The 22,101-nt window shown below is 48.1% G+C and overlaps 1 protein-coding gene across 7 annotated transcripts in view; it reads right to left on the reverse strand.

The window, feature by feature from the left end:
- Positions 1 to 22,101, reverse strand: part of LOC135585258 (phospholipase D zeta 1-like) — an 84,441-nt gene that overhangs the window by 53,076 nt on the left and 9,264 nt on the right. For all 7 annotated transcript variants that reach the window (XR_010494600.1, XR_010494601.1, XM_065140420.1 and 4 more), the window contains 2 exons: positions 19,177 to 19,419; positions 18,966 to 19,082 (listed from right to left, as the gene is read on the reverse strand). Coding sequence is in view for 5 of the 7 variants with exons in the window: in XM_065140420.1 (XP_064996492.1) it covers positions 18,966 to 19,082; positions 19,177 to 19,419 (360 nt within the window). In the remaining 2 variants the exon portion in view is untranslated. The remainder of the gene's footprint in view (positions 1 to 18,965; positions 19,083 to 19,176; positions 19,420 to 22,101) is intronic.

The raw sequence follows: 22,101 nt of genomic DNA on the forward strand, positions 1-22,101 counted from the left end.
AGGGACGCCCCCACGGAGATCACCGCCTTCCGGACCCGAACCGAGCCGCGACGGCCCCGAGGCCACGGCTAAAAAAGTTACTTACCGTAACAGAATGGCGCTAGAAGGAGGGCCTGGAATGACGGTACGTTAGTCTTCTCCTTGGTTGCTCCACTGCAGTCGACCTGCACTAGCAGCAGCGACCTCTGCGGCTGGTCTCAGCTCCTCGACCCCCCGGCCCCACGCGCGCGACCAGCACGAGCGCGTCGGCCAATCCGCCCGCATCGGCCCCACGCGCGCGACCAGCCCGAGCGCGTCGGCCAATCCGCCCGCATCGGCCCCACGCGCGTGGCCAGCCCGCGCGTCTCGGCTTCTCAGCCCCCACGCGCGCGGCTCGGCCCCGCGCGCCTCGCCTGCGTCGGCCCCACGCGCGCGGCCAATCCGCCCGCGTCGGCCCCACGCGCGCGGCCAATCCGCCCGCGCGCGACCAGCCCCACGCGCGCGGCTCGGCCTCGCGCGCCTCGCCTGCTTCGGCCCCACGCACGCGGCTAGCCCGCGCGTCCCGGCTCCTCGGCCCCCACGCGCGCGGCTCGGCCCCCGCGCGCCTCCGCCCGCGTCGGCCCCTCGGTCCCACGCGCGCGGCCCGCTGGTTGCCGGTCTCCGCCAGGGGACACAGCCACTCGATCAAGGGCCAGACGCTCTCGCCGGACGGCGTCGTGGTCCAGATGAGTCGCGGCCGGATCGCTCCCCGCCCGGAGCCGACGTGCTCGCCGTCCACGGGCGAGTACTATGTCGACGCCTCGAGGGGTGATCTCCAGGTCGATGTGTTGAACTGGACGCTAGCCAACGACGGCCTCGTGCCCAAGTCGTGGACCGACTACCTCTACTTGTCGGTCGGCAGCACTCTCTCCAACGCCGGCGTAAGCGGGCAAGCCTTTCACCACGGACCTCAGATCAGCAATGTCCACGAGCTCGATATGGTCACAGGCAAGGGCGAGCTAATAACATGCTCAGAAGAGCAGAACTCAGAGCTGTTCCATGGAGTTCTCGGTGGTCAGGGACAGTTTGGGATCATCATCAGAGCCCGGATTGCACTGGAGACAGCTCCTCACGGGGTGAGATGGATCCGAGTACTGTACTCCGACTTCGCGGCCTTCACCAGAGACCAGGAGCTCCTCGTCTCGCTCCACAGCGCCCACCGGAGCGAAAGGTTCGACTACATCGAAGGCTTCGTCATCATTGATGAAGGCCTCATCAACAATTGGAGGTCGTCCTTCTTCTCCCCCAAGAACCCTGTTAAGGTAAGCTCTGTTCACTCCAACACGCTGCTGCCTCGCTGCCTCGGCTCCTCGGCCTCACGCGCAGCCAGCAAGCAGCCTCGCTGCCTCGGCCCCAGACGCGGCCACCCCGCGTCAGCTCTTCGGCTAACGGCACAACATGCTACCTCGGCCCCATGCGCGGCCAGCCCGCGTCAGCTGCTCGGCTGACGGTGCAGCCCGCTGCCTTGACCCTTCGGCCCCATGTGCAGCCAACACGCTGCACGCTGCCTCGGCTCCTCGGCCTCATGCACAGCCAACACGCTGCACGCTGCCTCGGCCACTCGGCCTCATGCGCAGCCAACACGCTGCACGCTGCCTCGGCCACTCGGCCTCATGCGCAGCAAGCAGCGCGCTGTCTCGCCTCCTCGGCCTCATGCGCAGCCAATACGCTGCCTCGGCCACTCGGCCTCATGCGCAGCCAACACGCTGCACGCTGCCTCGGCCACTCGGCCTCATGCGCAGCAAGCAGCGCGCTGCCTCGCCTCCTCGGCCTCATGCGCAGCCAACACGCTGCCTCGGCCACTCGGCCTCATGCGCAGCCAACACGCTGCACGCTGCCTCGGCCACTCGGCCTCATGCGCAGCAAGCAGCGCGCTGCCTCGGCTCCTCGGCCTCATGCGCAGCCAGCACACTGCCTTGCTCGCTGCCTCGGCCACTCGGCCTCATGCGCAGCAAGTAACACGCTGCCTCGGCCACTCGGCCTCATACGCAGCAAGCTGCCTCGCTGCCTCGGTCACTCGGCCTCATGCGCAGCCAGCAAGCAGCCTCGCTGCCTCGGCCACTCGGCCTCATGCGCAGCAAGTAGCACGCTGCCTTGCTGCCTCGGCCACTCGGCCTCGTGCGCAGCCAGCAAGCAGCCTCGGCCACTCGGCCTTATGCGCAGCCAGCACACTGCCTTGCTGCCTCGCTGCCTTGGCCACTCGGCCTCATGCGCAGCAAATAGCACGCTGCCTTGCTGCCTCGCTGCCTTGGCCACTCGGCCTCATGCGCAGCAAGTAGCACGCTGCCTAGCAGCCTCGCTGCCTCGGCTCCTCGGCCTCATGCGCAGCAAGCAGCACGCTGCCTCGGCCCCTCGGCCCCGTGTGCAGCCAGCACGCTGCCTCGGCCACTCGGCCTCATGCGCAGCAAGCAGCCCACTACCTCGGTCGCAGCCTGCCTGCACCGAGCACCTCGGCAACTCTCTGCCGAAATCCAACCTCAGCGCGGCCTGCCCGCCTGAGCGGTGTCCCTCGGTCGCAGCCTGCCTGCACCGAGCACCTCGGCCAATCACTGCCGAGATCTACCTCGGCGCAGCCTGTCCGCCTCTATCGTGTACCTCGGCTGCATGGTGCCCGAGTCCACGTCCTCGCGTCCTGCCCGCCTGCGTCGTGCTACTCGGCCGCATGGCCCTTGCGACCACGCCTGCGCGGTCTGCCCGCCAGCGTCGTGCTCCTCGGTCGCGTAATGCCCGAGACCACACCTGCGCCGCCTGCGTCGTGCTCCTTGGCTCCATGTTCCCGAGACAGACCAGTGTCGCCAGTACGCCCGCGTCGTGCCCCTCGGCTTCATAAACCCCGAGACACGTCTGCGCGGCCAGCCTGCCCGCGCCGAGCTCCACGGCCCTATCCACCTGGTTCACGCCCCTCGACCGCGGCTTGCCTGCGCCGAACCCCTCAGCTCCATGCTTGCCAAGCCCACCACCACGGTCGCAGCCTGCCTGCACCGAGCACCTTGGCAACTCTCTGCCGAAATCCCACCTCAGCGCGACCTGCCCGCCTGAGCGGTGTACCTCGGTCGCAGCCTGCCTGCACCGAGCACCTCGGCAACTCTCTGTCGAAATCCCACCTCAGCGCGGCCTGCCCGCCTGAGCGGTGTCCCTCGGTCGCAGCCTGCCTGCACCGAGCACCTAGGCCAATCTCTGTCGAGACCCACCTCGGCGCGGCCCGACCGCCTGTCGTGTTCCTCGGCCGCGTGGTGCCCGAGGCCACGTCCTCGCGTCCTGCCCGCCTGATCGTGCTACTCGGTCGCATGGCCCTTGCGACCACGCCTGCGCGGTCTGCCCACCTGCGTCGTGCTCCTCGGTCGCGTAATGCCCGAGACCCACCTGCGCCGCCAGCCGCCTACGTCGTGCTCCTTGGCTCCATGTTCCCGAGACAGACCAGTGCCGCCAGTACGCCCGCGTCGTGCCCTTCGGCTCCATAAACCCCGAGACACGTCTGCACGGCCAGCCTGCCCGCGCCGAACTCCTCGGCCATATCCACTACCTTGCCCACCTGGGTTACATCCCTCGGCCGCAGCCTGCCTGCGCCGAGTGCCTCGGCTCCATGCTTGTCGAGGCCACCACCTCGGTCGCGTAATGCCCGAGGCCGCCACCTCGGTCGCATAATGCCCGAGGCCTCCTCGGTCGCATAATGCTTGAGGACACCCCCTTTAGCTCCGTACCATCCCGAGACCACACCTGCGCGGTCACCCCGCCTGCGTCGTGTTCCTCGGCTCTTCGGCTCTACGCCATCCCGAGACCACACCTGCGCGGTCACCCCGCCTGCGTTGTGCTCCTCGGCCCTCGGCTCTACGCCATCCCGAGACCACACCTGCGCGGTCACCCCGCCTGCGTTGTGCTCCTCGGCCCTCGGCTCTACGCCATCCCAAGACCACACCAGCGCGGCCAACCCGCCTGCGTCGTTCTCCTCGGCTCTTCGGCTTCACGCCACCCGAGACCACGCCTGCGCGATCAACCCGCCTGCATCGTGCTCCACGGCTCTTCGGCTTTATGCCACCCGAGAACACACCTGCGCGGTCACCCCGCCTGCGTCGTGTTCCTCGGCTCTTCGGCTCTACGCCATCCCGAGACCACACCTGCGCGGTCACCCCGCCTGCGTTGTGCTCCTCGGCCCTCGGCTCTACGCCATCCCGAGACCACACCTGCGCGGTCACCCCGCCTGCGTTGTGCTCCTCAGCCCTCGGCTCTACGCCATCCCGAGACCACACCAGCGCGGCCAACCCGCCTGCGTCGTGCTCCTCGGCTCTTCGGCTTCACGCCACCCGAGACCACGCCTGCGCGGTCAACCCGCCTGCGTCGTGCTCCACGGCTCTTCGGCTTTACGCCACCCGAGAACACACCTGCGCGGTCACCCCGCCTGCGTTGTGCTCCTCGGCCCTCGGCTCTACGCCATCCCGAGACCACACCTGCGCGGCCAACCCGCCTGCGTTGTGCTCCTCGGCCCTCGGCTCTACGCCATCCCGAGACCACACCTGCGCGGTCACCCCGCCTGCGTTGTGCTCCTCGGCCCTCGGCTCTACGCCTCCCGAGATCACACCTGCGCGGTCACCCCGCCTGCGTTGTGCTCCTCGGCCCTCGGCTCTACGCCTCCCGAGATCACACCTGCGCGGTCACCCCGCCTGCGTTGTGCTCCTCGGCCCTCGGCTCTACGCCTCTCGAGATCACACCTGCGCGGTCACCCCGCCGGCGTTGTGCTCCTCGACCCTCGGCTCTACGCCTCTCGAGATCACACCTACGCGGTCACCCCGCCGGCGTTGTGCTCCTCGACCCTCGGCTTTACGCCTCCCGAGACCACACCTGCGCGGCCAAACCGCCTGCGTTGTGCTCCTCGGCCCTCGGCTCTACGCCATCCTGAAACCACACCTGCGCGGTCACCCCGCCTGCGTTGTGCTCCTCGGCCCTCGGCTCTACGCCATCCCGAGACCACACCTGCGCGGTCACCCCGCCTGCGTTGTGCTCCTCGGCCCTCGGCTCTACGCCATTCCGAGACCACAGCAGCGCGGCCAACCCGCCTGCGTCGTGCTCCTCGGCTCTTCGGCTTCACGCCACCCGAGACCACGCCTGCGCGGTCAACCCGCCTGCGTCGTGCTCCACGGCTCTTCAGCTTTACGCCACCCGAGAACACACCTGCGCGGTCACCCCGCCTGCGTTGTGCTCCTCGGCCCTCGGCTCTACGCCATCCCGAGACCACACCTGTGCGGCCAACCCGCGGTGCTCCTCGGCCCTCGGCTCTACGCCATCCCGAGACCACACCTGCGCGGTCACCCCGCCTGCGTTGTGCTCCTCGGCCCTCGGCTCTACGCCTCCCGAGATCACACCTGCGCGGTCACCCCGCCTGCGTTGTGCTCCTCGGCCCTCGGCTCTACGCCTCCCGAGATCACACCTGCGCGGTCACCCCGCCTGCGTTGTGCTCCTCGGCCCTCGGCTCTACGCCTCTCGAGATCACACCTGCGCGGTCACCCCGCCGGCGTTGTGCTCCTCGACCCTCGGCTTTACGCCTCCCGAGACCACACCTGCGCGGCCAACCCGTCTGCATTGTGCTCCTCGACCCTCGGCTCTACGCCATCCCGGGACCACACCTGCACGGTCACCCCGCCTACGCTGTGCTCCTCAGCCCTCATCGGCTCCATCGGCCCCGAGTCCAACCCTGCTCGGCTTCCTGACTGAGTTGCGCACCTCGGCCCCATGTTGCACGAGACACGTCCGCGCGGCTAGCCCGCCTACGTCATACGCCTCGGATATGCATGACCAGCCCACCTGAAGTAAAAAGCCATGCATCGGACCCCCTGCATGCAAGAACCGACGCATAGCTCCTTTCGGGGGGGGCATATGATATGACAAAAAATGGCAGACCCAGCACAGCCGGACGAGACAGAAGCAGGTAACGGTTGAAGCTCACCCATACCCTGCGATCTCCCGGTCTCCCACGTAGCCCCAGCGGCAATGTCAGACGCCACCAAAGGTACAGTCCTGCCCTGCAGACAGCTACGTCAGGTAACATCAAACCTCCTCTATAAATACCCCGAAGCCCTGAACAAAAAAGGGGGAGGAACTCACTCAGACACAAAACACTCAGAGGCTCTTCTTCTGCCTCATCCACTATCCCCTACACATCTTTCTCTAACTTGATCGTCGGAGGGGTCGGGCCGAGCTCCCGGCCCGACCTGTGTGCAGGTGCGAGACGGTGTCGCCTCTTCCCGAAGCTGCGGCGGAGCTGCCTCCCGACCCGAACCGCCGACCCGAACCGCCGACCCGACCTGCCGAACCGACCTCCCGACCCGAACCACCGAGCTCGGCCGCCGGGAGACCCCGAGGGACGCCCCCACGGAGATCACCGCCTTCCGAACCCGAACCGAGCCGCGACGGCCCCGAGGCCACGGCTAAAAAAGTTACTTACCGTAACAACTCCCATGATCGATTATACTGGTAAATGGTGTGCCATTTGAAGTATCAATGTGGTAAAAGTGTGGTAAGTGATTGTGGCATGTAAGGCTGCAGAGTTCGATCACACTAGAGCTATGACTAAACTGCTGTGGTGTAAGATCGACCTGACTCCAAAAAGAAAACCAACTATCATTATACATATATTGGCCATGAGATCCTCCATAATATAAAGGCTATAAATCAGTGTCAACATCATAGAGGCTCTATCGCGTCTCCACAAACTCATCAACTGTCTTTCCCTTTTCTTTATCCTTGCACATGGATCCTCAGCTCCATGATATCCCATATCCTGAATCTGAGTAGTCGGAACAATTGATTGGTCACCACCATTGCCATCCTGAGATTTAATCCCTCTTTTATCCAAATCAACCTCCCCTAATCGTCAATTAGGGAACTTAAGTGTGTTTAACTCAAAACCCAAGAGAGAATGAGATTGAGAGAGAGTGAAAGTGAGAGTGAAAGGAGGAAGGGAGGCAGCAAATGGGGATTAAATAAGCCCCAAAGTGTTGCCAATGGTCAAATTGATGAGTCAACTTGACCTTTGGCTAGTGGTACCAGATGAAATCTCACCGTTACTGACTTGCGCCAATCGGTAATGGATGAAATTCAACTATCTCGAGTGGTACAAATGGTGTACTAGGCTATCACGGACAAAGTTGTAAATAGGGTGTTCGATGTAATGCTCGCGTATGTCTGTGTCTTTCAGCTTTGTTCATACTTTGCACAGCATGTAGAGGACTTGCAGTTGGTTTGGCAGCCCCATTTTGGTTGGCTTTTGTAGCTGTTTCAAGCTTATAAATGCAGGTTGTGTGCAGTCATCACGCAGAGGAAAAACTGCCTAGAAATAGGCCATCCAGGTAGTCATTTGGGGGTTTTCTAGCTCCGCAGAGTGGTGCGGAGCGTCAACCAGCACAGCACCCAGGAGTTACCCAAGTGGCATATGGCTGGATGAGCCTTTAGGGCAGTGTCTAGGGTTGGTTCGCTATCTTGTTCTACAGTAATGTCATGTGGGCACTTGTGGGGACTTTTGGCTATGGTAGACCACCTTGGATTCTTTGTCGCGCAACCGTTTAGAGCTTGTAAAATATATGTTTGTAATTTGCATTGTCTATCAAGTGATTGCTGAAATGGTTGCTTGTGGATCCCGAGTTAAATGTTTTCTCTAACCCGTCTTCTCTTTTGCAGCTCCTTAAGGGACCAAGAGGATTCGAGGAAATTGACCCTTTGTGGACGGACACGCAGGGGTGTCGCACAATTTAAGTAAAGCCAATTAAGTCTGTGACAGATTGTATCAGAGTGAGAAAAGCACACTTAGAAACACTTGACTTGTAAACATGGGGGACCTAGCGTGGATGCGTTAAGGGCAGCCAACATGCGCGACCGTTTAAAGGAAACGAGCATAGAGACGTAGGGAAAGTAGTTACTTAGATAAGCGAGCATCCGAGATTGGTATTCAAAGGAATGACCAACCCTTCGTGTGAGAGGCACCATAAGGACAAGCTAGCTAGGAAGAACGCGTAGCGCACAAAGGTTGGGATGACTGAATTCAAGCTATAGCTCAACGTTAGCAACCAAATTTGACAATGCTCAAGGTAAGCGAGGCGCTTGGCAAAGGATAGACTGTGCAAGGTGGGAGGGGTTGTTCAACGACCGAAAAAATTTTGTAAAGCTCAATGAGGTGAAGGGAATTGCTAACTCGAAGAATTCAATACTCATGCAAGGGCTTATATGCGGACGATAGACTATCTATGATCATCCCAAGGTGACTGAAACTAAATGCCATGGAGCATTAAAACTTTCTCTTCGGCATGGGAAGGATACTTCTATAGGAGGCTGAAGTGTGCAGCAAATTCAGCATGTTACTAGGCCTTAAGGGGCACAGCAAGGGCTATATTGGGGAAGAGTTGTAATCTAGCAAGTACGTTCCCGGGGGCGAAACAGTGCACAGTTTATTCAGCAAGGTGGAGTAGTCCAAGGGGATGGTAGTCTCCGAAACTTCTAGAGAGAAGAATACAAAGAGAAAAGTTACTCCAATAGGACAGATATCCAAGAGAGATAAGTCTCAATTCTTTAGAGGGAGAATCATGTGCCACCGACCGCACAAGTTGAGGAGGGGTATCTCAAGACAACAACTCTAAAAAGCTTAACGAACTAAGCAATCGATGAGGAGTCGTTGCATAATCTTGAATGAGAATGCGTCAGTGGACGCATTACAAGATCAAATAGGGGAGCAACCCAAGGCAACACCAAACGAAGGCACACTTAATGTTGATATAGTGATAAGACTCAATGGAGAGCTGACCTGTGGAATGGTGGGCGTGAGGTCCACCATCAACTCAATGCAAACCGATAAGCGGAGCAACTTGGGTAAAACTTGGTGAAGTGCCCAAGCCTCAAGAAGGGAGTCGACATAGAAGACGAAATATAGAGTGGAGGCACAAAGGTATTAAAGCAGGTGGTCGAAAGGGGCAAGGAAGCAACGACAGGTTTAGAGGGCCTTAGCTATCCAAAACCAAGAATCAGTTAGAATAGAGATGGACTTAGAGGAGTGTCACGGTGCCATAGAGGCAGATATACCGATCGCGAAGGAATGGATGCAGATGCGAGGCGACAGATAGTAGGGCCATGGGCGTGGCAACGCCATGGTCTCCCATGGTCTCATAGAGACGAGACTTCCGTGGAGTCATCAATCCCTTGCTCTTATGGAGGAAGAGAGCTCAGTCGTGAAAGCAGCTAAAGAGGTGGAGAATACAGAGGTAAACTCCAAGTACCGAGACAAGACTGAAAGGTAGAGGTCAAAAAACTTTGTATTTCGTAAGACCAGTGTCAATGGGCTTCTCATCAAAATAACTGAAAGTAGGAGACTTTGGGTCAATGCAAGAGTGCTCGACCAAGGAATGAAGTAGGCAGTACACCGTGTTATACCTTTTCTACTCAAAGGAGTAGGCGACAAAAATAATGGAGAAGATGGTATAATCCCAGAGGCGACCAAAAATATTAGAGACTTGCTCTAAATCGGGGCAAAATTTTGCTTTTTTTGGGTAAAACTTCTTGCATTCTAGAAGTTTGATGGCAATAAGAAGGCGAATCGCAAAATCTATGGAAGGAGTGCAAACACTTTGGGTGCTTCAGAAGTATAAGCAAAAAGCAAGCGGAGGCCAATAATCGACTCGTTACATAGAGTACAACCCACAAGGAGGCGAGCGAAGTCAAGTAACCTTTGTTTTCTCAACTCTTAAGAGAATAGGCAAAACTGAGTACCCCCAGTTCTCTTATTTATTTAGTAAAGAAACTATGTACATGTTCAAAGACTCTTCGAAGAAAATGGAAGACGACAATTGTTAAATCCTCACCAATGGTGATTGGTGCTACCGAGAGTAGACTGTTCGCTTCATTTTCCAATAGAATGTCAATCGAAAATGGAAGTGATACGAACCTACTTGAAGGCAACAACTAAGTAAAAGAGGAATCTATAGGCAAATTTTATGAAAAAAAGACCTTCAAAATTTCGAAGTCAGCAAGGCGATGCTCGTTAACGCTCCAACAAGCATACACCCAGTTCAAGCGACGTACGACGTTTGAGAGACTAGTGTACAACAAGGAATGTCTTTTCCTTCATTTGAAGGATCCATAGGAACCAATAAGAATCCATATAACTCGACCGACCTAACACTAGAGTGGGAGAAATTGGCGACTTGAAGTAGCGTGGTGAATTAAAGTTCGACTACTCAACAACAATGACGAAGAGCAGTTGAGACCCAAGAGGCCCATTACAACTAGAGCAGAAGATTAAATATTCAACAAAGACGACGAGATGCAGCATTCGCAAAGGCTTTAACGAGGATGTTGAAGGAATAAGTGGGGAGAATATCATAGACAAAGCTATAAACAAGGTGGTCGATGTAATGCTCGTGTATGTCTGTGTCTTTTGGTTTTTTTTACATTTTCACAGCATGTAAAGCGCATGCAGTAGGTTTAGCAGCCCCATTTTGGTTTATTTTTATGGTTGTTTCAGGCTTGCAAACGTAGGCTGCATGCCCTGTACATGCTTTCCACAGCATGTAGAGGACATACAGTAGGTTTAGCAGCCCCATTTTGGTTGACTTTTGTGGCTGTTTCAAGCTTGCAAACGTAGGTTGTATGCAATCGTCGCGCAAAGGCAAAACTACCTAGATATAGGCCAACTAGGCAACCATTTTAGGGGTTTTTTAGCTCCACAAAGTGGTGCGGAATGTCAACCAGCACAACACCCAAGAGCTACCCGAGTAGCACATGGCTAGATATGCCTTTGTAGCAGTGTCTAGGGTTGGTTTGCTATCTTGTTCCGCAGCAATGTCATGTGGGCACTTGTAGGGACTTTTGGGCATAGCGAACCACCTTGGACCATTTTGTCACGGACTTAGCTGGTTTTGCCTAAGTCGTGCGGCACCCTTGCGTGTCCGTCCGCAAAGGTCAGCCTCCTCGAAGCCTCCCACGGTCCCATAGAACCCACAAAAGATAGAACGGGTTAGAGAAAACGCCTCATTCGGGATCCACAAGCAAACATTCCAGGAAACACTTTATAGACAATGCAAATTACAAACAAACTTTACAAGCTCTGAACAGTTGCACAACAAAGGGTTAAAATGGTCCATTACAGACCGAAAATCTCTCATAAGTGTCCACATGACACAACCTTAATTTACAAGCCTAAAGCGGCCACCAACCCTACTAAAATGGGACTATTAAGCTTTCGACCGTCCCTCTGCATGCTGTACAAAGCATGAACATACCAAAAGACACGGACATACATAAGCATTACATCAAACATCCTGTTTCGAAGTTTGTCCGCCTCTGCAGTACCATGGCCTTCACTCCTTGAATCCATAGCCCTTCTTACCATCGTGTTGTTCACCGAAGTGGAGCTTCCAGTAGCTCTCGATCATACCTCCGTATGATCTAGTCTCTCACGGGACAGTGTCGTGTGTATCACATTGCCACGAACTGTTCCACCACGATCCGCTACATTATGTCGCTTCCTGGTGACATCTCCATTGCATTCTGATCCTTGTGGGATGAACTCGAATTGTGATCCCTTCATGTGTGGCCTCTGTCAATACATCGCAGGGTCTCTTCTACGTTCGATTTTGTTCGCTCCTTTGGCAATTGACCTTCATCCACCCACTCTTGGGTCACACCTAGATGAAGCACCGCTCTAGGATAGTCCGTCGCCTAGTAGCTCCCAAAGTCCCCCGACTTCGCTGCAATTAGTGCACCATTGTTTGGATCCTGGGCCTCTGCCCCTACCAGCACAATCTTCGCCGCGCATCGCTTCCTTCATGGCAACTTGAATGGCAACACTATGGCATATTCTTCAAGAGTACCCGCCTCTGCGTCCTCTTGCCCTGTGCTAAGGCCTTCTGAACCCAATTTCGCCTCCGCAAATTGAGTCGCCTTAGTTCCTCTATCAAATGCTTTTCCGAGATAAAGTGCATGTGCCCAGAAGCTCCCTTCGTCTTTGGGCACCATGCAATATGAGTCTGCTCCGTCAGAATGAAGGACCCATGGAACAACATGATCCTGCTCTTGCCTCTGCAAGAGTTCATGTCCTTGACCTCTGTCCAAGGAAAGCACTATGCCTCCGCTCCATGTTCCCTCTTCTATGCTAGCTCCCTTCATGTGGCTTGGGTACTTCGCCAAGTTACACCCAAGTTGCTCCGCTCCTCGTTTTTGCATTGAGTTGATGGTGGCCCTCGTGCCCACCATTCCACGGGTCAGCCCTCCCTTGAGTCCGATCTCCATATCGACTCCAAGTGTGCCTTCATTTGTATTGCTTTGGGTCGCTCCCCCACTTGATCTCGTAATGCATCCACCAATGCATTCTCTTAAGCGAGAGCATGCGATGACTCCTCGCCGCTTGCTCGGTCCATTGAGCTTCGTGGAGTTGTTGTTTGTTAAGGTACTCCTCAACATGTGAGGTCCGTCTCACATGATTCTCCCTCTAGAGAGCTGTGACTTATCCCTCCTAGATAATTGTCTTATTGAAGCAACATCTCTCTTCGTTTCGGAGACCACCACCCCTTGGACTACTCTGATTTGCTGAACAAACTGTGCATTGTTCTGCCTCATGCAAACGCACTTGCTAGATTGCGACTCCACGTCAATATAGCCTCCGCTGCACCATTCAAGGCCAAGCAACATGCTGAACTCATTGCACACTTCAGCCTCCTACGGACGTATCCTTCACATGCCGAAGAGAAAGTTTCAATGCTCCATGGCGCCGAGTTTCGATCGCCTTGGGATGGTCGCGAATATTCCATCGTCCGCATACAAGCCTATGTATGAGTACCAAATTCTTTGAGTTAATAATTCCCCTCACCTCTGTGAGCTTTGCACAACTCTTTCGGTCGCTGAGCAACTCATTCCACCTTGCATGGTCTCATCCTTTACCAAGCGCCTCGCTTGCCTTGAGCACCATCAAGTATTGTTGTCAACGTTGAGCCGTAGCTCAAACTCAGCCATCCCACCCTTTGTGCGCTCCACATTCTTCCAAGCTTGCCTGTTCTCGTGGTGCCTCTTGCGCGAAGGGTTGGCCATTCCTCTGAATGTCAATCTCAGATGCCCGCTCCTTCGAGCGACTCTTTTCCCTACATCTCCATGCCCGTTTTCCCCCAAATGGTCGCGCGTGTGCTGACTGTCCTCAACACAGACCCGCTAGGTCACCCACGTTTGCATGCTAAGTGTTTCTATGAGTGCTTGTCCCGCTCTGATACCATCTGTCACGGACTTAGCTGGTTTTGCCTAAGTCGTGCGGCACCCTTGCGTGTCCGTCCGCAAAGGTCAGCCTCCCCGAAGCCTCCCACAGTCCCTTAGGACCCATAAAAGAGAGAACGGGTTAGAGAAAACGCCTCATTCGGGATCCACAAGCAAACATTCCAAGAAACACTTCATAGACAATGCAAATTACAAACAGACTTTACAAGCTCTGAACAGTTTTGTTGTGTTAAAATGGTCCATTACAGACCGAAAATCTCTCACAAGTGTCCACATGACACAAAGCATAATAAACATACCAAAAGACACGGACATACATAAGCATTACATCAAACATCCTGTTTCGAAGTTTGTCCGTGACACTTTGTCAGAGCTTGCGAAGTATATATTTGTAATTTGCATTGCCTATCAAATGTTTGCTAAAATGACTGCGTGTGGATCCCGAATTAAATGCTTCCTCTAACCTATCTTCTCTTTTGTAAGTCCTTAAGGGACTATAAGAGGTTTCAGGTAGGCTGACCCTTTGCGGACGAACATGCAAGGGTGCAGCATAACTTAGGCAAAACAGCTAAGTCCATGACAAGGCGGTACCGATTAGACCATGTCTGAAGACTTTGAATCATCTGGTACAACCTTGTTTTATGCACCGACAGTTAATTGGGCTGGTAACTACGGTAACTTCGTATCGTGCAACCCAAAATTGTAGTCCTTGCTAGAGATGCCTATTTAAACCCTTCATGCAATCAAAGGTGGGATCGATCACAAAAGTGGCCAATGCATCAAATTAAGTATAACATATCATTGAGCCAGCTTCAGCAATCATGTGATCTTCAAAACCATTCTCCAATAGGTGATAGTAATAATAATCCAGCCATATTGGGTCACCACTACCTTCAGAATAAGGCTTCAACATGATCAATCAATCGATGAGGGTGGACACAGATCCTAAACCTGGATTACCCAATTGAAATTCTCATTCTAACCACCTACAAAGCCATATTGTAAAGGACCACTTGTGTTGGTATTCAGGTAGGTTGCACATATTCTTCAAGTTCCTAAAACAACATTCATTTCTCATACAAATTTCTGACTCATGGATAAGTATTGAATTTTGAATATGGATCCCAAAAGAATAAGTGGAACAAAAGTGCAAGTCTATGGTCAAATAAATAACTTATGGAAGCCTTTATCATATTCATCAAGAATTAATAATAAAAGAAAATATCCGCTCTAAGCAAGGTTTTAAGAACTAAATTTCACCTATATTTGGTGAAGCTCTTGGGAAAACCCACAAATGCACCGGTATGTACTGAAGAAAGGCCTCAATGTTGAGGAAATCAGCATAATTTATAAGATCTCTGATAATGGGCCTAAACCCTAAACTAGAGCAATCTGTCCCTCACCAAAACCATATTAGCTTACTTGCAGGTTTATGAGAGGCTGGCAAAAAGAAGATGGGGTAAGAATTGCATGCCATAAAAGGGCATGCTACACTTAGAAGATTTGGACATGCATTGTGCTAAGTCATGGCAGCAATGCCAAAACCAGTTTTTGGCTAGTGGCATCAAAAGAGTTTGCTGAACATAGTACAGTTCATTCCATGCTAGAAAATTATCGACATGTCTTCATGACACAAATAACGAAAAAACTTAAGTTGGAGATGATGTCGAGGAGTCGATAGTCCCATCTACATAATTTGAAGATGGTGTATGAACCGAGGAGCAATATTTTACACATACCATCCAAGATTCAGATCATAGAGCTCGACAAGAAACTAGTCAAGTTTATACACAGAAGGGGAAGGGGAAGGTACTAGATGAATTTGAGCATATGTGACAACCTACATGACATAAACACAGAGGGAAGCTCATCGTATTCATAGTCGTCGTATTATGGAGAATCTTATGGCCAATAGCAATACGGTGATAGTTAGTCATACTTCTCCAAACAGTAGTATGGTGATCGATCTTATGATATGGAACAATAAATCAATGACGAAAGTAGTTCCGACATTCTCCATGTTCCATGCCAATACATGTCACAATTATCCTTGCTTGAGAAGCTGCCTCGCACACATGTGATTGACGACGATTAGACTATGACCATCACCACATTGATACACCAATGTCATACAGTGTATCGATATACTATATCACGGAATCATTTTTAAAATTGGGTCCGACAAACATATCAAATTGATATACAAATACATAGGATCGAGGACCTCGATCCACCACCCATGGAGTCTTATCATTCCTTTTGATAGTAAAACCAAGTATACCCATTGGTTGAATACTTAATTCATTTGAATCTTAAAATTTAAATTATTTAAAAGATAATCTAATAATTTAAATTATTTCTTTGTATTCAATATTAATAGAAGGAAGGCTTGAAACGTACCACAAAGCTACTCCTCAAAGCCTAGAAAAGATATGTCATCGTTTCCAACTTAAAAACCCTAATCCAACTTTTTTCTATTTTTAGGAATTTTTGGAGCTATTTTTGGTAATTTTACCATATCGTTAGTACGCCCAAGCAAACCGACATACGATATCTCGATATGCCATAGTGCATACCATACCAATAGTTGGTCGATACATTGGTACAAACCAATAAAGAAATCCTTTATATATATGTATATGTATGTATGTATGTATGTATGTGTGTATATATATATGTATATATGTATATATATATATGTATGTATTTGTATCTATACATATATATATGTATGTATATATATATATGTATGTATATAAACATATATATATATGTATATATACATATACATGTATATATTTGTGACATATATATACATGTATATATATATATACATATATATACATATATATATATACACATATATATATATGTATATAAACATATATATGTATATATATGTATATTTATGTATATATATACATACATATATATACACATATATATATATAATTGAATCGAACTATATAATATAATATGATATATTTATATTTAATTGATCCAAACCAAACCACTAAATATGAGTCGGATCCACATACCGATTCATGTATTGACCAATAAATACTGATTCACATCAGAACCAGTAAATACCGGTCCATACATATCGATCTCAACCAAAAGGAGTTTAACTGCTATAGGCATGCTAAGTGGATTGAAACTATCAATTTAAGTTTATGTAAGTTAAATAAGGCTAATGTTCATCCCTTTTTAAAAGTTGATCTACTAGCATAACAAACCATCTGATGTACCATCCAGACTTGAAGCTTGCAAACATAATCCCTCGTAGTTCATATTTAGAATATTTAGAAAATCAGTTAAGCTGTGCCAACATGTAGTTACAAAGTCTTTGTTTACAAATTAGAGAACCAAGTAGATATCTTAGAGCTAAAAAAAACACTACACAATATTTTGAACAAATTACAATTTACCATTTTTTTCTAGCCCGTCCTTTATGATTCTTATAAGTTATAATCATATAGTTGCACATATATGATCTAGAAAATGAGATATTGGACGTACACGCTTGCATGGGTCAGATCATGCATGTGCAAACTGCAAAATTAGCACATACCAAACAACGCCAAATAAACCTTTTGACACTTAAAGCATATTTAAATATCATGCAAAATCTATGGACAAGAAAAGCTAAACTTAATAAAATAGGTTGATGATTAACACAGGCCTTTCTTCCAACCAGGTGGGATCGGATCCTTCCCTAACATTTAGCTGTAATAAGGGAAATATTCTCAAATAACTCAAGGTTGATAGTTGATGCATGCATAATATAATGGACATAAAGCTTATAAAAAATGACTGGACCTCCAAAGAGAAAATATAATACGATCAAAGGAAGAAAGGATATGAAAAGAATGATACTAATGCATGAAAGCAATATGCAATCTCATTATGAGACAAACCAAAATAGTTTGTGGCAGAGAAGGAACTACCAAAGAGCCACTAGTTTAAGAGAGCATGTCATAGAGCTTGCAGAATTCCAATGCATGAAATTTTAAAGACAAATGAGATAAGAACAGGCCTAGACAGCTACCAACAAGGCAAGACTAGAGGTAAATGACAATTTTAGCATTCAGTAAAGACAAGAACCAAGAATGATGTAACCCAAGCATGCTGATGTAAGATTTAAAGCAATGCAGCTGAATGAGGGAAAAGCACATGCATACTTGAATATTACAACAAAAGAGTTATTGATAGATGCAAAAGCTATTATGTAGGTGAACATATCAACCATACTATTATGAACTTGTGAGAGCGTGGTTGAACAAAGATCAAATTATAGTTCAGAGTTGGAATGCAATTAAAGAGGTCCCAATGGTTAAACTGAGTCAATTTGACTGATGGAATCTGGTACCAATCAAGATCCGACTGTTACGGACTTGTGCTGGTCGATAATGGTCGAATTTCAACCGTATTAGATGGTACAAAGGGTGTATCACCCAGTATGCCTTATATTGGGTCTGAACTGACCACTTTGACCCTGTTTCAGGTAGCAGCAGCTGACCGGAGCAGTAAATATCCGTGATTCCATATTGTGCCACCCGGAAGTCATTCCATGGTAATGCAACATACCCGAAAACCAGATCAGTATAATGCCAGAAAGATCAATCAAGAAAGCGAATTTCTTGAACAACTGATTAAGGATCAATAGAAGAGATTGACATTTTCCCTTCTCTACAACAAGCATATGCACTAGTAGTTATTGAACAAGCCTGTATTTGCATAGTCATTGATGAACCTATGATTAAATCCAATAAGGTCAGAGATTCTAAGCCACTGTACCATAATATGTTAACATTTTTTTCAAATGACCTACAAATGATAGCACATTACCCAGATATCATGCTGTTCTTTTACATATAAAATACAACCACAATAACAACAGGCAATAATATCCCAACAATTTGGGGTCAGCTACAATGGTTTCTTCTCCCCATTCTCTGTATAGAAAAATGTCTTTGGTTTAGATAGGATCAATCAAATCCAAAATGACAATCATGGGACATACATATCCACCCGAATGGTTTACAGTTGATAAAATAAGGGCAAAGAGAAGATAGTAGGTAGCTTTCAGCAATGGGAGAAAACTTACATGAGATTGAGTCGGATAGGGCAACAGAATCAAGGCAATAGTTTGTTCTTGTTCATGAAATATGAAGCTTCATGAAGCTCATAGCACCAGTATAATTATGATAGTTGCAAGTCTATTGCTACATAATTGTTACAGTCATATTTGCCATAGTTTACTTTTATCAATATTTTGTCATATTGGTATCCACATCCGTACCCATTAAAATATTTCTTATTTGCTTGCTAGAGCAACAAAAGATGAAAAATTGAAGTTCTTTGAAAAACTAATTGACAAAAATTATGAATTAAAGAAGTATGGAGGATGAGTTTATTTAAATTGACGGTGCTACTTGCTTCCAAAAAATTGAAGGTGCTATAGACAGGAAAGAATGACCAAAGAGGGAGGAAAACAAAGATAAAACAAGGCTTTCATAGATTCTTCATGGAGGGATGCAATAATCATTAGTCTAATGGACCACCAAAATCTCATAAAATATTGCAGATCATTCATAGAAGTCAAAATATGAGCACCAATAAAGGAAACCTAACAAAATTTTCTAGATGACATCCCAAATGAAGAAACAAATAGAGATTTTTCTCAACAAAGATATTTCAGTAGATAATACCTGAACACCTTGCTTAGCTTTTGCCTCTAACATAGCATCAAGTCGTGAAGACCCATGAACACTAAATGGCCGTCGGAGATACAATTCTGGGCACAACCACCAACCAGTAATGAATATCTGCAATGGACTTCCAATCAACTTAGGATTCTGAACTTCAGATCAACATGCCATCTATTAGTGATTAGCATTATTTTCTATGAACCTTATGTACCTCGGATTTTGCTTCTTCAATTGAAGAAGCAATTGCTCCAAAAGCAGCTTCGCCATCAATGAACCATTGAACAAAACTATCATCGTCAGTTAGACCTCTTGGTGGTGCAAAGGAACCAAAGCGGTGCGGATAACACCAACCCTCTGGAGGCCTTAACCCAGCATCATTTATTGCAGCAACCCAATCTTTAACCTTTGCATTACTTCTAGTCCTTATCTTTACTGTCCGGTTCCCACAAGATATCTTGAGAAACATTTTTTATTAAACATTAGATGAGTTCTAAATTTATAAAGTATAATAAAAAAAATTCTAAGCTAATAATGAAGATTGGAACAGATGATAGGAAGTGAATTAAATTTCCAAATTACAATCATTTAAGTACTTATATTATAGAAAATGACAATATATATTATTTCTGATCAAATCACTCCAGAAATAATTCGATAATATGATTAGGCAATAACAAGATAACAACATAATTCGTGGCAAGGCCTAATTTCAGCCAAACATGTGACGATTAAGCATGATAAACAAACGATGCATATATTTAACAAGCCATAAGAAAATTGCAATATAGCCACACAAGAAGAAGATGAACCCATGGCATTTAAATTGACAAAAAAAGATAAAAAAAATAAAATATTCTATTCTTCCATTCATTTACTTGTTTGCCTTGAGATGCCCACTAGTCATCTAGACCAGTTTTCACTTTTACAACATCAATTCACTTTTGTCCAACTAGAATACTATAAACCAGATACATTTAATAGCAACCAAATAATTAGGACATCAAATTTGATGCAACACAGAAGCCATGATGCAAAGAGTTTAGATTTGTTTTTCTTTTCAAGGTTTTCAGGAGCTAAATCTTAATTTGGTTGAGGATTTGCCATAAGATTTAAAACTATGAGCATTCCAGATAGTGCAAAAAAAGAAAAAGATTCTGAGATTACATTTTTATTTTTTTATTGAAATGGGCCAAAATCAGCCATGATTGGCTGGAATGTAAGAATAGACATCACAAATTATCTAGACTATTTGGATTGGTTGATTCGACCAACAACCAAAAAGATGAGGTTGTCAGGATCGGGCTCAACTGATCCTAATACCAAGTGACAGGCAAGGATTGAGATAGGTTGAACTCATAAGCCATATTTAAGGATTTCTCTACAGCACATATTGCCCTGTATGTAACATTACAGTATTAAATTTAGTCATCAAGTTGGTGCCTTTTCAAGATCTATTAGATTTTCACATTTTGCCAACCAATTTCTAGTCCAGATATATCTAGTTCTTCGAACACTATATAATGCAAGGTCTTATTTATAGATTGAAGCAAGAGGACATCTAGTATCACTCGTAGCATGACAAAAAGCATAATAATGTAGAGCAAATCATTTTATCATAGGATATAACTCATGGAGAAACTTGCCCCAAGTTGTAGCATCAAGAGGGTCTAGAGGCACCTTTTTATAGTTTGCAAGATCAAAATCAGATTTAATACAATGATTACCATTCTAAGATACAAATAAAATCAACATATAAAAGACAGAAAATGTGTAGAGTATAACAATAAAAAAATAGAATAATTGTTGAAAAATATTTACTAAATGTAGTAAATAACTTCTGTATATCAAAACAAAAATGAACCTTTGTGGTTTTGCAAAGAACGACAGATCTAATTATAATACTTAAGCTTCTCGAATTACCATGCAAGTCAACTGATAAGTAATGTAAAGATAAATAAAGAAAAACTTTGTTCAAAGATAGTGCCCATAGAATTCAAAATTGATAGTGAATATTGTTATATTTTATTTCACCAACATAACATATCATTTATCTTCCCCTTTCCTTTTCCGATATCCTTTCCAATCTGCTTAACAATGGTTGAAAGATATAGAAAGCTATTCATTCAAAGCAATATGGAGAACATTTCCTATTCATCTTTCAGTCTCCAATATTTCATCTATCTTGTTGTTTCATCTCATCATTATCTTCTAATTCAATCTTTGATCCATGGTATGCAATTTTAAATGGTACTGCCCGGTACGGGCGGTACGTACCGCTCCGACGACATACCGGTACGTGGACCGCCAGCTACCGGACGGACCGTGCTACAGTATTACAGTAATACAGTATAGCAGTGCTACAGTTGTACACTGTAGAGTACTACAGTGCTACAGTAAGAGGAAATAGCTCGGTAAGCCCTGGTGTACCGCTCGGTACGCCGGTACCATACCATACCGAGCCAACCTCGAAATACCGGTACGGTATTGTATTGCATACCTTGCATTGATCATCTTGTTGTTCCTTTTATCGTCTTCTAAAGGGAAAAAAACCACAATTCTTTTTGTTTGTATTTTCACATATTGATGAACTCTTTATCTTTCTTTTACCTTTTCTAAACTAACATCATGAAAAGGAAAAACTACATATAAATACCAAGAGGTAGAGGGACAGAAGGAAATGAGGGATGAAGACAAGTACAACGAGGAAGAGAACCAGTAGAACCAACAATCATACAAGAGAACAGGGTTGACAGGGTCAACACATTCCAAAGTTAGCTCATACAAAAGCTCATTTTCATTAACACTGAGAACCATGAGCAATGTGAAATTTATAGTTCTTCGTTGCCTCTTACCCCTAATCTCTTTCATTTCTTTCCCACATTATAAGAATTTTGAATGGCAAGAGAAAGATATTCTATGTCATCCATTAGGTGGTTTAAGCCTGCACAGTTATATAAGGTAGGGTAGATTACATGAAACCAGATTCATGAATAGAACTATAAGTTGTCCTATATACAAGGTTCGCAATACCGTACCGTACCGGTATTTCGACCTGGGCTTGGTACCGGTACGGTACGGTATACCGAGCGGTACACCTAGGTGTACTGAGCGATACACCCAGGTGTGCCGAGTACTG

The sequence above is a fragment of the Musa acuminata genome, chromosome BXJ3-2, assembly GCF_036884655.1.
Source record: "Musa acuminata AAA Group cultivar baxijiao chromosome BXJ3-2, Cavendish_Baxijiao_AAA, whole genome shotgun sequence".
Classification (NCBI taxonomy): Eukaryota; Viridiplantae; Streptophyta; class Magnoliopsida; order Zingiberales; family Musaceae; genus Musa; species Musa acuminata.